This window comes from Schistocerca serialis, chromosome 2, assembly GCF_023864345.2.
Source record: "Schistocerca serialis cubense isolate TAMUIC-IGC-003099 chromosome 2, iqSchSeri2.2, whole genome shotgun sequence".
Lineage (NCBI taxonomy): Eukaryota > Metazoa > Arthropoda > Insecta > Orthoptera > Acrididae > Schistocerca > Schistocerca serialis.
This window is the reverse complement of record NC_064639.1, coordinates 734,981,201-734,997,842: the sequence shown is the minus strand read 5'-3', so window position 1 is coordinate 734,997,842 and position 16,642 is coordinate 734,981,201. Positions and strand designations below refer to the sequence as shown.

At 41.3% G+C, this 16,642-nt stretch overlaps 1 protein-coding gene across 1 annotated transcript in view; it reads left to right on the top strand.

Annotated features, from left to right (window-relative positions):
* Window positions 1–16,001, top strand: part of LOC126456377 (Down syndrome cell adhesion molecule-like protein 1) — a 220,511-nt gene extending 204,510 nt beyond the window's left edge. The window contains exons 7-11 of the mRNA XM_050092130.1: window positions 496–654; window positions 6,925–7,093; window positions 9,002–9,126; window positions 9,264–9,689; window positions 15,976–16,001. Of these exons, the coding sequence (XP_049948087.1) occupies window positions 496–654; window positions 6,925–7,093; window positions 9,002–9,126; window positions 9,264–9,689; window positions 15,976–16,001 (905 nt within the window). The remainder of the gene's footprint in view (window positions 1–495; window positions 655–6,924; window positions 7,094–9,001; window positions 9,127–9,263; window positions 9,690–15,975) is intronic.
* The last annotated feature ends 641 nt before the right edge of the window (window positions 16,002–16,642 follow it).

Below are 16,642 nucleotides of genomic sequence, written 5' to 3'. Positions count from 1 at the left end.
TCTTTCTTGCTGCTTCAGAATTTATTCCTAAAATACGGTGTAAAGGGGATGTAAGTTCTACAAAAAAAGGTGCAGCCGTAGTACAGCTACATAATGTTTTCTTTAACTTAATACTACGTAGAATAATAAGTCATTTACTTGTAACTGCATTATCGTCGGTAACGTCGAGCTATTTGAAACCTGCGAATTTTTTCATTCGTTCCATCGCTTATCACCACGTGACTGACTGCAATGATCCGATGATTCTGAATACGAGAACATAGATAGATTTGCAGTCGGGATAGCTTTCTATTGCTATTTGAACTGCATAAGTGTCACTTTCAGTGTGCCATAATATCTCCAAAATTCGAACCTGTCTCCTTCTTTAACTTTTTCTGTGAATTTTCGTACGAGTGTGCTCTTGTCTTCTAAGCTGTATGGTTTATTAACGCTCTGTTGATGTCCCAGAAGAAAAATTTTCACTAGAAATCTTCTCATTTGAATTGTTTGTTTCAGGAAGACCCCTCACCGATACCCATCGTCAAACCCTGTTTCCAAATGGAACTCTTCTAATAAACGACGTTCGTAAAATGGATGATGAAGGAGGATACGTCTGCGTAGCAAGAAATCCAGATGGGGACACCGCCAGGAGAAAACTGAATGTTCAAGTTATGGGTAAGCGTGTGGTAAAACGTGAAATATATTTCAGTACAATACTTGTCTCGGTATGACATAGAATCCTAATGTTCAACATATCTGATAGGGTGCAGCACAGTGCAACACTCAGTAACGTTACCAGCCTGATGTATTTCCTGTTGCAGAAGCTCCAGAGATAGACCCGATAATGGTGAAACCAAATCTTCAAAGAGGAATGCGAATCCATCTGACGTGTATAATCAGTAAAGGAGATTTTCCTGTGGCAATTCACTGGCTAAAAGACGGAAAAGCGATTCCTCACGGACAAAGCATCACCGAAAAGACTATAGATGATTACTCAAGCACTCTGAGCTTCAACGGACTCGTAGTGAAGCATTCTGGAAACTATACCTGCCAAGCATCGAACGCGGCAGCCGTCACTAATTACACAGTATCAGTAGTAGTGAATGGTACGGCAGTCACCTGCATGTTGCTGTACTTAGCTCATGTTTTAAACACATAAATTAGTTTGTACGTCAGGTCATGTCACTTTTATACTTGGGTTACGAACTGTGGTTACAGTCAGAATATATAACATATTCTCAACTATTATGCCGTCGTCGAATGGTTTCTACATTAAAATCTAACGTTTCGTTCTCATCTGTGGAGGTCATTTTCAAGGGGGATCGTAGCTCCCTTGATAGTCCGATTCACACCCTGTCTTGCATTGTCGATAGTGTGCCAGGGTGTGAATCGGACACTCAAAGAAGTCACGACCCCCCTTGAAAAGGTTCTCCGCATATGGGGACGAAACGTTTGGTTTTAATGTGACATCCATTCGACGGATGCACAATAGCCTGGAATATTTTATTAATTGTGACATCTCTGGCAGTGCAAGTTTACATTTTACAATTATAGTTATAGTGTAAAAGCGTCAACCAAATCATTAAAAATAGTTTTAAATTAAAATACAATGACGCCTTCCTTGCATCATGCTTAAAATGTGGTATGCTACGCCGGCCGCGGTGGTCTCGCGGTTCTAGGCGCTCAGTCCGGAACCGTGCGACTGCTACGGTCGCAGGTTCGAATCCTGCCTCGGGCATGGATGTGTGTGATGTCCTTAGGTTAGTTAGGTTTAATTAGTTCTAAGTTCTAGGGGACTGATGACCACAGATGTTAAGTCCCATAGTGCTCAGAGCCATTTTTTTTTTTTTTGTGGTATACTACACATTGTGAATTTTAAATGAGTTCAGCAATGGGGTAATGACCACTCCTTACCAGTAACATGGAACTACGCTATTTGTAGTAACTAAGCTTAAGTACTTTTGAAACTTCCTGGCAGACTAAAACTGTGTGCCCGACCGAGACTCGAACTCGGGACCTTTGCCTTTCGCGGGCAAGTGCTCTACCATCTGAGCTACCGATGCACGACTCACGCCCGGTCCTCACAGCTTTACTTCTGCCAGTATCTCGTCTCCTACCTTCCAAACTTTACAGAAGCTCTCCTGCGAACCTTGCAGAACTAGCACTCCTTAAAGAAAGGATACTGCGGAGACATGGCTTAGCCACAGCCTGGGGGATGTTTCCAGAATGAGATTTTCACTCTGCAGCGGAGTGTGCGCTGATATGAAACTTCCTGGCAGATTAAAAACTGTGTGCCCGACCGAGACTCGAACTCGGGACCTTTGCCTTTCGCGGGCAAGTGCCCTACCATGTGCCGGCACGGTACCTCAGCGTGTTTGGTCAGAGGGTTAGCTGCCCTTTATAATAAAAAAACTGAGTTAATGGATCAACAACGAACTTAAGCGGATGTCTTACGACGTCCGCCCCGAGCCCATGCAACGAACAAAAGCGAACAAAAAAAGCCGGCACGGTAGCTTAGCGTGTTCGGTCAGAGGGTTAGCTGCCCTCTGTAATAAAAAAACTGAGTCAATCGACCAACAAGAACATAAAAAAAGGATGTCTTACGACGTCCGCCCCAAGCAGATGCAACGAACAGAAGCGAACAAAATGAGATTTAAAAAAAAAAAAAAAGATGGTAGAGCACTTGCCCGCGAAAGGTAAAGGTCCCGAGTTCGAGTCTCGGTCGGGCACACACTTTTAATCTGCCAGGAAGTTTCATATCAGAGCACACTCCGCTGCAGAGTGAAAATCTTATTCTTAAGTACTTTTATTAACACTCTTTTGAAATGTTTTCTAGATGGTAATTCAAAAGTAACTCTACAAACTTCGTGAATGTAATGTATGGATCTGAATAAGAGTAAAATGTTAAATAATGGTTTGTCTGAAACTGCTTTATTTCTGAGTTTGTCATTTGTGGCAGGCATTACATCGTGGGCGTGTCGTGTTCGCCTGAATATCGACTGATGTTGCTTCGTACACCCCTTTACACTTCTTGGTTGATTTTAGCTAGAAATGCCTTTGTTTACTTGACTTCGGTGTTATCCGTTGTGCAGAAGGAGATGAACAGAGCCTGCAACATTCAGACATGGAGTACGTCTCTATCTTCGTCTACATGGTTATTATTTTGAACATATCCTAGAGTAAATGTACAGTACATAACTGCCTTGAATTTCAGGTTCCTGCGTGTCGTTGCTTTCTGAGAAGAATTAATTTTGTGTTGATTGTGTTGCACTTATGGTCTCTCCTCTACTGCATAACTCTGAAATAAAGCAATTTCAGACAAAAGTTTATTGAACGTTTTAGTCTTATTTTGATGCACACATTACACACACGAAATGTGTACAGTTGCTTTTGAATCACCCTGTGTATTGAAAGAAAACACTGTACAGATCACTAGATTTATTATTTTTATGTATCAAAATAATAATCATAGTAATCCAGACGGTGTTTCCTCAAAAGTGGTTATGTTGTTTTCCCAATTACGAAACTTCTTCGTTGCCCCCATTGCCACATTCCCTATGCTACTCCGGACATAACATTTTTTTGGTTGCTACTTCTCAACGTAAATATGTTTCTAAGAACGTAAGTTACTTACCCATCTCATAAGCAGGTACATTTAAACACCTTAGGTTCCAGAAACGATCATTCAGAACAAACACTCTACATGTGCTTCAGATGGGCTCTCATATCTTTCTGTGAACTCAAAACACTACAAGTAATATTATTTCAGAGCGTAGTCTTCCCTTCCAACTAATTTGTTAATGATTGCTTCTTTCTTCACTTCCAGGTTGATATTCATTGGTCGATGAATAAAACTTTCCCCTCACGTTTCATCTCCGACTGCGGGAAATACCTTCAGAGGTTATGCGGCTCACTGCAGCCAGAAGCTACGGGAGCGCCCAATATATATGCAGTAAAGAGGGCACCACAGTCCAGCACATGAAGTTGCCCACAAGATTATCTTTGGTAATGCCAACATTCTCGATTGAAAGTAATCGATCGTTATTCTGAAGGTGCGACACTGGCATTCAAATTTTATCTAATTTAACTTTCCTCTTTCCTGTTAAAATTATTACGATGTTTAAAAATCTCGGTAGCCTATTTGCACAGGCGCACATGCTAATGCTATATGACACTGATTTCACGAAATTCTATTTCATGATCACCGTTTGTTAAACATAATCCGATACGACCGACTTATCCGTACGTCTCGAGCGACCATTTGCCTTGTTTCGACTAGACAGGTGTTAACACTTCTTTTCGTGCTCCCTATATGAAGAAGTCCACAACTACAAGGGATTTGTATACACCCGATGTAGCCAAACGATGTCGTATATCTTTTGCTGATTTTATCTTCCTGGTGGGTCTTAAGATATTTTCCACATCATTCTTGCTCAACACTTCCCCAACGCCCTTGGGCGGCCGTTGTTCCTCGTTGATCCTGATTATTGATTACCTCCGTAGGAAGAAGTGCTTGATCTGTCTCCTTGTTGTAATAACCAATCATCTAGAGTGTCGACTGCATATCTTCAACCTCATCTTTTAAATAAGTCGGTTCACAGATTTTGTGCACCCTGTCTACTAAGATTTTAATCACACCTCTTTTTTGTACAGATCGGTGGTTAGAATATATATGATGGTAATGGTCAGCATGCGTGGCTCTCCTATATACGCTGCGGCCCAACCTCCCGTTCTCTTGCTTAATGACAGAAACACCCAAAAATTCAGTAGGCCATTACTCTTCGTCTCCATAGCAAATTTGATTTTCAGATTGGTACTGTTGGGGGCTATCAAGAAGGCTTTCAACTCCTCTGCGCCGTGTGTCCATACCACGTAGGGTATCATCAACGTGCCGGTACTATCTGGCTGGTCTTTTACAGGCAGTCTGCTTCGTTGCTGCAAGCTATTGTTGGCGGAACTGGCAGTCATACCAAAAATTCATATCATTTCATTGACAAATTAAAAGAAATGCATGTGGCCCAATTGATACCCTTGTTAGTTTTGATTTTGTGTCTTTATTTACCATGATTCCGGTGAAGGTATCTCGTGCATAGTGGATGTTTTCCCAGCAGATACAGGAGTTATTCAGGTACTGCCTCACCAGAACCTATTTTCAAAACAATAATGATATTTATCAGCAGACTGACGGGATGGATACGGTCAGTTCTTTTAGTCTGACTGTGGGCTATTTGTTTACAGAGACCTTTGAACAACGGGTGTGGTACGGACACATGGTGCAGAGGAGAAAAGCCACCAATCCAGACAAAAAGATGGTGTGATTAAAACTTTGACAGACAAAGTGTACATAATCTTTGAGCCGTCTTATTTAAAAGATGGAATTGAACATGTGCGATAGACATTCAAGAAGAATGGTTATTCTACCAAGGAGATAGATCGAACACTTCGTCCTAGGAAGATAATCAGGATCAACGAGGAACAACGGCCGCCCCAGGGGATAGCTTTCCTTCCGTTCATGACTAAGATTACTAATTGCATAGGGAAAGTGTTGAGCAAGTATGATGTCGAAACTATCTTCAGATCTACCAAGCAGATAAAAGAACGTTTAAGATCAGCAAAAGATATACGGCATAATTTGGTTACACCTGGTGTAATTGTGAAATGATTTATATTTGTACCGCGAAAAGAAGCATTAACACCCATCTGGTTGAACACAATAGCAAATGCTGCCTGAGACATAAGGATAAATCGGCCGTAGTGAAACATGTTTTGCAAGAGGATGATCATGAAACAAAATTCAGTAAGACCAGGGCATTTCGGAAACATCGCGTTGTCATGCGCTCCTGTGTAGGGAGGCTATTGAGATTTATAATCATCGTAATAATTTTAACAGATACAAGATAAGAGTTAAATTAGATATAATTTGGATGTCAACGTTGCACCATAAGAACAATGATCTGTTTCTTTCAGTCGTGAATGTTGGCATTACCAGAGACAATCTCATAGCCGATGTCGTGTGATGGACTGTGGTTCCCTCTACACTGCCTACATATCTGGCGCTCCCTCGAGTTCTGGCTGTAGTTCGCCACTTTACCTCTGAGGATGTCTCCCGCAGTCGGAGATGAAACGTTAGGGAAAGTTTTATGCTTCGACCATGGCCTATCAGCCCGGAAGTTGTAAGTGAAGTCAGTACAGGCCCTGAAAGTCTACATTGTATGTTTGCTTCTTTATCCCAGATCGCCATATTCCGAGACGTCGCAATGAACAGTCTAATATTTTTTTCATCTGTGGCAGTGCTCAGTCGTTTATAGTTTCTTGCATGTCGCAACATTTACTTTTTGGCTCAGAACATAAAGCTACCTCCCGGCGCACTGTAAGTGTATTTGAACTACACAGGCGGGTTTCGAGCTTATACCTCTACAGATAGACGTATTCCAGCAGAAACGGATCTTTTGTCCTTCACAGTGACCAACATGAGCAGTCTTTTCTATTATGTCTACCTCAAATGACTTTAAGGATCTCAAAGAAAACCGGAATATGATTCAAACCATGTGGCTCCCGCATCTGAAATCAGAATTCTTACTACTAAGCAACTCTGTTAAATTCTCCCATACACCGTGTGCAACGTTCGTCTACATTTACAGGCTACCTTTCTTTCCCTCATTATAGTTCCGCCTTTTTGCCTTTTAGATCAGTTACAACCTAAAATATATTTACTTTTTACAATTATCAATAAACAAAATCCCACTGATGATAGCACAGAGGGGCTGAAATATGTTTGGGTAAAAAGAAAAAAATAGTGTGTATGCAATAAAGGAGAAATCTATATCCTATAAATTTCATCACTTCTCTGAAACTTTCTTCCAGACGACTTACGATACATTTGTAGTAAAATGGAACAGATTGTTACTTCTTTATAATGAGTTGTTCTTTTTCGGTTTCTGGCAGTCCCTCCAACATGGCGGCATGAGCCTAACGACACAGAGGTCGTGCTAGGGAGCAGCCTCATGGTGGACTGTGCAGCGGACGGGTCGCCCTTACCAAGTATTCTCTGGAGGAAGGAGTCTCCAGTACCAAGGTCTCCATTCCAAAACATCCAAAGAGATGAAAATTTCAAGTGAGTGAAAGATTAAATAAATGAAAATGGTAGTATTTTATTCTACAGCAGTTAACTATAGTTTCAGTAACGGGTGAAATATATGATATAAACGTAATTTTTGTAAAAGTATCAGGAGATAGTTCATAAAACGATACCTTCTGAGCACATTTATACAAAACATCGGTGTTTTTAACATTCTCCGTGTCATTTAAAAGAGCACGTACATAAAAATTAATCAATTCAGCTTATGCTAATCATTAAATAATCAATGCAAGATGCTGTGTTTAGGCATTCAATGGTTAACACTTTCATTTTGGTTTTTTTTTCACATGTGTTTTCCACATGTCTTCTTAAACCACAGAACTGAATTCAAGCAAACTTGGTACACTTATGCCTACTGTCATGAAACAATCGCTGTGGGGTTAAGAACAACCAAACTTTCATAGTTTACGAGATATGACGTAAGAAGAACTGAAATGTGTGCAAAACAACCACATTATGCTTGATGTTTAAATTTATTTCTTCTTTGCTATTAACTCTATTCACAACGCAATTTGCAGACAGTAGTCACATATATCACTGAATGTAGAACAAAATTATATCATTGTATGACACAAAGATCAGGAGATATGAAGTCATAAACACTGAGATGCGTGAAGAACAGACGTTTACATTTATTATTTCTTTGTTAATAATTCTATTCGGAACTTGTTTCACAGACAGTATCCTTAAATGCCGCTGAATGTACCTGCACAAATATATCACTGTGCGTCTCACAGTTCAAGCGATATGACGCCATAAACAATGAGTTGCGTGAAAAATGCCACATCATAGATGAAGTTTTAATACACAGTAGTTATTCTTTGCTACTAAGACAATCCTACAGTCGACTCAACTTAAGGAAATGCCTGATACCTGGCACCCCTTTTGCAGCTGTCAACTTCGAATGATGTAGGCGAAAACACTAACTGTCTATAGAGCTTTGAAGAGACATTGCCATAGAGACGTTTACAAAATTGCGTTGTAGATACAAAGCAGCTGCACTCAGCGTATAGAAACTGCACTTTTCTAATAAAAAATTGGTAGTGCCATGTTTGTGAGTCCTTACGTCGGTAGTGGAAGTGATGAACAAACAAATACATAAAGTAAAATACAGGAAGAGTGGCAAATGCGTAAAAGAAGAATTCAATGACTCAAGATATATTTCACGAAGAAAAAAAATAAGAATGGATGTGATGGGTGAATGAGGGCTAGGTGTTGGTACGCAGGAGAGGGATAAGAAATAAGAGATCTTGGCGAATACAAACGTGAATAACAAAAGTAAGTATAAAACAGAGGGAAGGAACAAACAAAATCGTTAATTTGAACTAAAATTTATAGTGATTAGGAAGTAAATCCTTTCTTTTATTCACATTTTCAAGAACAAACACTCACTTGGGAAGGTAAAAGTTTGCCGACATATGTTTGAGTGTTTTAAATCAAGCGTAAACTATAAAGTCAAATAGTTTTGCTTCAGAGATAGTCAAGCCAGTATAAAAGTTTAAATTTTAAAAGTGACAACTGCATACCTTCTACGCTAGAAATATTATATAAAAGGACCTTTCCCACTTTGAAGAGATATTTCAGTGTCTCCTACTACATAAACAATGTACCTCCAGAAGAAAAAGGTTTCAGTAACAATGGTGATTTTCCCATATTAGTAACCAACAGTGAGCACTGAGTACGATTTCCAGGCACCTACTTTTTAAAAAATGTAAATTACTATTACTTATAATTGAAAATTGGCAGTATTCGCAAAAAATGATGGCTTTGGGGGATATATTACTGATGTATTGTAAAACGTCTCTCTATTTGTTTCCTGTCTATTATGTTTCACAAAATGATGTCCGTTTATTAATGTCACTTCCGTTGTTGCTGCTCTTATAGAGTTCTTGAGAATGGGAGCCTATGGATACAGCATGTACTTCTAGAGGACAAAGGTTACTATGTCTGTGAAGCTAATAGTGGCATCGGGCTTGGTTTGAGCAAGGGAATCTACATCACCGTACATGGTCAGTAAATTTTTGAGTAAGTTTCTTAATTTTTCACTGTTACACTGATTTACTGTTGCGTGAGTGTTATGATGAAAGTTACCAGCAACTATCATCAAATTACTATTATAAACTGGAATATGATGTTTTTGTTTCAGTACCAGCAAGATTTTCCTCGGAATTTCGTAATGTAACTGCGAAGAAAGACAGCACTGCAATACTGGACTGTGTAGCCGAGGGAGATAAACCATTAAAAGTGCAGTGGATTCAAGCAAACCGCTTAGTCCAACCGAATCACGTTAAACTAGACATCAAGGAGGAGCATTTAGATTTTGGACTGCGTTCAAAAATGACAATAAAGCATGTTCAACGGGACGACAGTGCGACGTTTGGTTGCTTAGCCAGTAACCAGTACGGTAGTGATCGTATGGAATTCCAGTTGATCGTGCAAGAAAATCCAGAGCCTCCAGTCAATGTGCATTTGATTAATTTTTCAAGCAGGTCACTGAATATAAGCTGGGAAATGCCCTACAATGGAAATAGCCCGATACACACTTTCATAATCCAGATCAAAAACACTTCAGGTAAGAAAAATCGTGCGTTCTCAATCTCTTTCCACATAGATATCGTAACATATTTGTCAAAATCACAAAATTAAGAGTGTTTTGTAAATTAAGTGCCCTGCAGCTTGTAGCAATTGTAAATATATCATAGCAATAATGAACTCTTCGACGGAAGCTGTTTGCTGGTAGTATTTGATTTTACCGAACGGTCTAATCTTAAAAAAGGAAATTAAAAAAGAACATCGAAAGTCCTGCTAGTATTCTTTAGTAACAACGCATTTCTTTGTTCTGCTGACAGAGAAAATACAAATTAAAAATAGCATTATATTATGACGTATACCAAAAGTAATCTCTGCAAGTTTAGGAATTACCAATGACAACTGCAAATATTACGTAAGAAATTGTTTATAATGATTACATATATGTAATACAAATCTTGTGATCATATCATTACATGAATTTTACGAAATATTTTCATTGGCTTTGGCTGGAGAACATCACTTTACATTGAACTGAAAATTCTCATATGCATAAGACACTGCTATTGACTTTTGTGCAATACAGATACCGCTGACACGGGGCAACGCCCGATACTAGTATGGTAAAATAAAATGCTACTAAGAAGCAGCTTCTGTTGAACAGTAAATTACTAGTATGACATATTCACAAAATTAAGTTTTTTTGTTTATTGCTTCTAAAAAGATGGCTCTACAATTTGCTTCTCTCGTTCCATGAAAATTAAACGACAACCTTTGCACTGTTGTCAGATTTCCTAGCGAAAGACGAATTCATAATTTCATTTTCTCTTACTAACTAGTAAAGAGATTTGTAATTTGTATCCTCACTTTTCAATTGAGCAACTGTAACATAATCTTGGAATTCATGGCGCATCAGTTTGTGATGAACAATGATGCTTCACATTCTCACTCAAACTTCCATATTGATTGGAGATGTCTCTGCACCCCGCCAGATTAGCCGAGAGCGCTAATGCGCTGCTTCCTGGACTCTGGTAGGCGCGCCGGCCCCGGATTCGGTGGATTAACAAAGTGGGTTGGCGTGCTGGCCAGCCTAGATGTGGTTTTTAAGCGGTTTTCCACATCCCACTATGTGAATACCGGGCCGGTCCCCACATCCCGCCTCAGTTACACGACTCGCAGACATTTACAACACGTTTGCACTATTTCATGGATTACACTAGACACAGACAGCTGGGGTTCACTGATTCCGTTCCGGGGGTGTGAGGTGGTGGCAGGAAGAGCATCCAGCCACTCGTTTAAATTAACCATGCCAAATCCGACTTTAACAATGCCGACCCTGCGAAAACTGTGGGACAAAGGTACAAGCGACAGAAGAAAGACTGGAGACGTTTCTACGCAAATAATAGGGTGCCTCTCGTATCATAGTTTACTTAACATTCCATCACCATTTTAACTCACTGAGACAGTGAGGTAGTAGGTAAAGGGATGAGGAGTGCTTTCGAATGGCAATCGAAAACTGTTGAAGAGAGACATACATTATGATAAGGGCTACAGTGAAACTAAAAGCCGTGTACACTGTGTTAAATACGAATATCAAATTACCAAGACAATGTACTTTCAAGTTGAATCATAGATACACTTCATTGGGACACCGGACAATTTTTTATTATCAAGAGGCATCACGCTAATACCGTGTAACATCGTCTCTAGCCTTTGTAATGCCACAATTAGGCGAGCGGAAAGCGTAAGTTTCTGCAGGTATGCCATGACCTGCTCAAGCACTGATGATTAGACCCCCTGAAGCCAATGGCGCTCATACCCAGGGGAATGGGCGACACTCCCGCCCCTTGCTCTCAGGAAAAAGAAAAAAAATGGTGTGGTCAGTTGTTTTTATTTCAATAAAATGGTTTAGAAGTCAGTATAATGCAGGTCTGCGGGTTTGAACCGGAGATTGTTTGTAGCTAATTACAAACCGCCATTCGTCTTCCAGAATATTAAAAATACTTCATACCCCAGGTCTGCCCGCCTGCCCCCTACAAACTTTTCTTTTAAATAAAAGGATTAGAGCCCCTCCACGCCCACACCGCAATGATTTCCAACACAAAAGATCTACTGCAATCTCTGCATATGGATTAGTGTTCACTAAGTGAGTTCTTCGGAGGTTGTGGGTACGGCGACGTTTGTGTACATCTGCTTGTGATTAACAATTAATACACATTCATCTGGAGATAGATTGAGTCGAAAGTTGAACGAAGGGTAGTGGTCTGAAGGGAAGAGGGAAAACAGCGCAAAGGCAACAGCGAAGAGGAATAAAACCTCTGCAATGGTCAGGTCGGGTAGTAAGAACAGCAACGGATTTCTTGCTGCGTGCGAAGATCATGCATGGGTAGGTTTGTTAGTAACGGGCATCATGCAGACCAGAGGTCGTTAAAGTGACAGCAGTCCAGTGCGGCTGCACAGTGTGCTGCTTTGATCCTCCTGTTGCACCGTGTCGTTGGTGACTTGGCGCAGCATCGGTCTGAAGTTGAAGGTCGAAAGCTCGCTGTTGTGCGGTGTCTATTGTTTACCACATGGCGCACTTTTTCTGCAGTTTATCCTCGGGCAGTTCTGCTTCCTCGACGAGCTGCACTGCTGATTCTCCGTAGAGCTGCAGGACGTTCTCTCGCACTGTAGCGATGAATGCTGCCTTCGTTTCTTCTGCCTTGGCGCAAGTTATCCCCGTGGCTTCCGGCGTCGCTGCCGTTGCCGTTCTGGTGATAGATGTCTTCCTGGCACCCTCCTCCAGCGGCGTTGCTGGGACGGTTGCAGGGGTAGGTACCCTTACGGTCTACTGCGTAAGTGCAGGAGCGTTCGCCGGGGCTTGCACCCCTGCTGCTTATCGTAGGCCTTGGGCAAAGATTGCAGCCAGGGCGGCTGCGAAGGTTCGGTTAGGAAGCCGTAGAGCCACATTACCGAACCCTGTGCTCAAGAGCCCTCTCTTCCACCAGTAGCGCTTCAAGGGCCGCTGAAACTTCACGGCTGCGCAAAGTTCGCCGCCGGTGCTCTTCTCGGAATCTCCATCCCGACCGTCCACCTTCGGGCGGTCGTCCCCGCTATTGGCGGCAAGAGCTGCCTCCTTGCTGTCCCTCTGCAGGGCTGGTCTTAGCCCGTCGTCGTCGTCTTCGTGTTCTGCTCCGCTCTGTCGGTGCGACCTCGACCGTTACGCCGCCTTCGGCCCGGCTTCAGTTTGAAAATGCCACTCCGAGCACAGGTAGGCAGAGCATATCTGCGGCTGTCTTGCCCGCCTGAACAGTTAACGCAACGCACTGCGTTGCTGCAGAACTTCGCTACATAGTCCTCGCCCTGGCACTTGGAGCACTGGGGCTGAGTGTCCATTCCGGACGGATGAGCTTCTGCAGTCGCAGGGGAGCCCAGCAACCTCCTCAGTGAGAAGACGTCGCTACGGCCGTCCGTAGTTTGCACTGCGACGGCAAACGACGGTAGTCTCCTCTTGTCGGTTCAGTTTTGCAGCCGTACAGCCGCATTACCGAACCCTGTGCTCAAGAGCCCTTCTCGGACTGCTGTCTCATCACAGCACCTAGGCAGCCCTCTCAGGAGCGCTTTGATAGTCTTCATGCTTTTTGCAGCAGTTTTCTCCTCTCACACCAGTGGTGCGTCGGCAATATGGGCGGTCACAGTGCTTTTGATCGCCTTTTGATCGCCATTTTTGCTGCCTCCACGCAGATCATCAAATCTGAATCCACAGACTCATAGATCACCTCGTGCTTTGTGCAGCTCGTTATCAAGTCGAACAGTGCTGTCACCCGCCTCTGCACTTCTCGTACAAATTGGGTAACAGTTTTCGACTTCTCGAATCTTCTTGGCCTGATCGGCAGACTCAGTGAGCTGCCGACCGATAGGTGCTTGACGGAGGCAGGTTTCTTCTGCGCAGCCTTCTTGCCCACGCTGTGACGCGGAGAGCACGACAATTTGCTTTCGTTATTAAAACAACGGCAAGCAGTTTGATTTCCGCCGCGGCCACAGCGCAGAACTTCTTCACGAGCTCAGTAGGCGTAGTGCACAGTGTCAGCAGTGGTTCTAGGCGCTTCGGTCAGGAACCACGCGACTGCTACGGTCGCAGGTTCGAATCCTGCCTCGGGCATGGATGTGTGTGATGTCGTTAGGTTAGTTAGGTTTAAGTAGTTCTAAGTTCTAGGGGACTGATGACCTTAGATGTTAAGTCCCATAGTGCTCAGAGTCATTTGAACCATTTTTTTGTCAGCAGCGATCCGCGTGCCTCACTGCCTCGGGCGCCCTTGCGTGGAGTTACCACATTTCGAGGATGGTTATAGCTACATTTAACTCCCTGTTCCAAACACTCCCAGACATTTTCTAGGAGATTAAGAAAGGGTGAAAAGCGGTTCAGTCGATTTGCGACGGACTGCCTCAGTGTTCGTCAAACCAAGAATGATGGCGTGCAGCCCTGCTTACAATGGTTCTAACTTCTTTTGTCATATTCACCGAGATCCATAAATCCAACTATCCAGATTTAGAATAGTTTCTGCCCATCAAAGCGGCGACAACCCTAACGTAATTTACGTGAGTTATGATAAGCCTTGTTATTAATAAAACGAATCTGACAACCCTCATTCGTTCCGTGCACTCACTTTGGAATATAATTTAATAACATCTGCTTTTCAGTTAAGTAATCAGTATGGTGCACCTAAGTTAACTAATTAATTCCCCTTATTAATTTAAATACACGGTCGCATTTACAAAGTAGTCTTGAGGAACCAACTCGGTTAAATGATGGAAAAAACTGCGATCAATCATTTTTAATTTATAAGAATTTATAAACGAGAGCTAGCTTCTCACGGAGTATTTAATCAGTCACTCCTAAGTAGTTACAGTGCGCCTAGATTGCGACTTTAGTAATCAGTATCCGAAGGTACAAAAATACACTGCAAATTGTCCATTAATCAATGAAATCACTTCCAAACCTGCTTTTGCTTCTTCTTCTGGAAGACAGTTGGTGGCAGTATAGTACACACATTTAAGACAAAGCCAGTGTTTATCATTAAACAATACACCGGAAAGTTTAATGATATCATGAAAGTCTGCCATAACCTTACTGTGGAAGATCACTTTAATAATTTAAAATCAATAAAAAGTAACAAATGTTTTGTGGGAAACAGCATAAGCCCTGACTGACATGGAAAGCTATTATGTATTCTTAAAACAAGAGACTGTAATTACTGTGTAAAACTAATGCTGTGTTAATTGAAATTACTGTGTAAGCTTCAAATTTAACAGTCATCTTGAATGTAACAACTTATACAAGCAAAGCATCTACTTGCAAGACCCATCGTTGGGCCTTCAAGTCCTGTTCGGACGGTGTTTTGTCTACTTGCAAAGCTGACAACATGTATCTACTGAATCAGCTAAGTTTCACCTGTCCACTGCAATGTACTATCACTATTTTTGTGCAAGCAAAGGCAACGGTCATTTAATAACTTTGAATTGTTTAATTGTACCAACACTATTTCTATAAAAGCAAAGTTTCATTGTACTTCCACTTTTCTACAGTAGCCATTTAATTATTACACTGTCGTGTCCGAGTTGACACACTGAATTAAACAACTGTCATATTTCTTGTAGTTAGTTAGTTAGTTAGTAATGTTAGTAATGTTAGTTAGTAATGTGTGCATTCATTACTACGTCTGTAAGTTTAAGTGACCATTGTTATAGTACTGAGAATAATGCAATGCAAAAACCTACTGTCTCTGTTACAGTTCCACTGAATCAAATATTGCTGTATTTGTTATTCAAATAAGTGGTTACATGGAAATAATTACTCCTACTTCAGAAAAAAATTTGTCCTGATACTTGGCTGAAGGCCTTCAGTATTTACATCAGTTTCGAACAAAGCATGTTAAGACAACCACTTTAAAAATGCACATTGTTGCATTAACTGTGAATCATTATTAATAATCATTTCTTTTAAAGTTAATTAAGGAATCTCTCAAGTTCTGTACACAATATACACACATCTAAGGAAAATGAGAGGTCTGTCCGAGAGACTGTTAGTCATTAACAAACAGCGTTTCAGCATAATTTATATTCTTCAAACTTGTTATTAGGTTTTCTCTCACACTGTCACAAACTATTACACATATAATTAATGGTTCAGTCTTACCTTTCTGTAGTCGTGGTCCACGAAACAATCGCTCAAATGTGCTGGTCACTCTTCACGCTGGCTTCATGTAATAACGATCACGTACGCGTAAGCATGTTATCGTCTTGAAGTGCTGTTATGTGCATTTATACTCCTCTTGCTGTATGTCATGTAGGCAATTTATTGGAGGCTGTTAATTGATATTTAAATAAGAAAACCTCCACAATGGCTCCACTCTAACAGTCTTTTTCTTCCAGGTGGCAGAATATCCCCACTATTACGGCAGTACAAGTAACGGTACTTTTCACCAACAAAAGTTAACTGTAAGCGCGAAATAAAATCGCAGAGCACAGCTCAGTCCTCTACTGAGGTAATGCATCTCGCTACATATCGCATTTGCTGTAGTCAGACTATTAACTGCACACTTCTCTGGCCTTGTATTTACCATGCTCGCTACATCTTACTACACTGAAGGCATGCTACAGACTGTGTCATTGTCTCCATTCGCTTTCGGGCCCGCGCACCAACTTTTTGTACCTTCCACATCGTAAGTACTTCCCGATGTCAGTGATACATTGAAACCGATATTATTTTATGCGGAACTATAAATCAGTCTTTACTAAATCATTTCTTTTATTTTATTACAATTTCCATTGTTGCAGTAACAATAGGATATATTTGCACATAACTTGACATAACACACAAGGGCCCATCAAAGAGTAATCCAACATTGTTTTTCTCGTCCAGTTTCGGCTGACGAATTTGTTGTGGAACATCGTGGAATATTCCCACTTAAGCATCTATAGTTTCATAAAGTTCCAATAGGTGGTGACGCTGTAAGT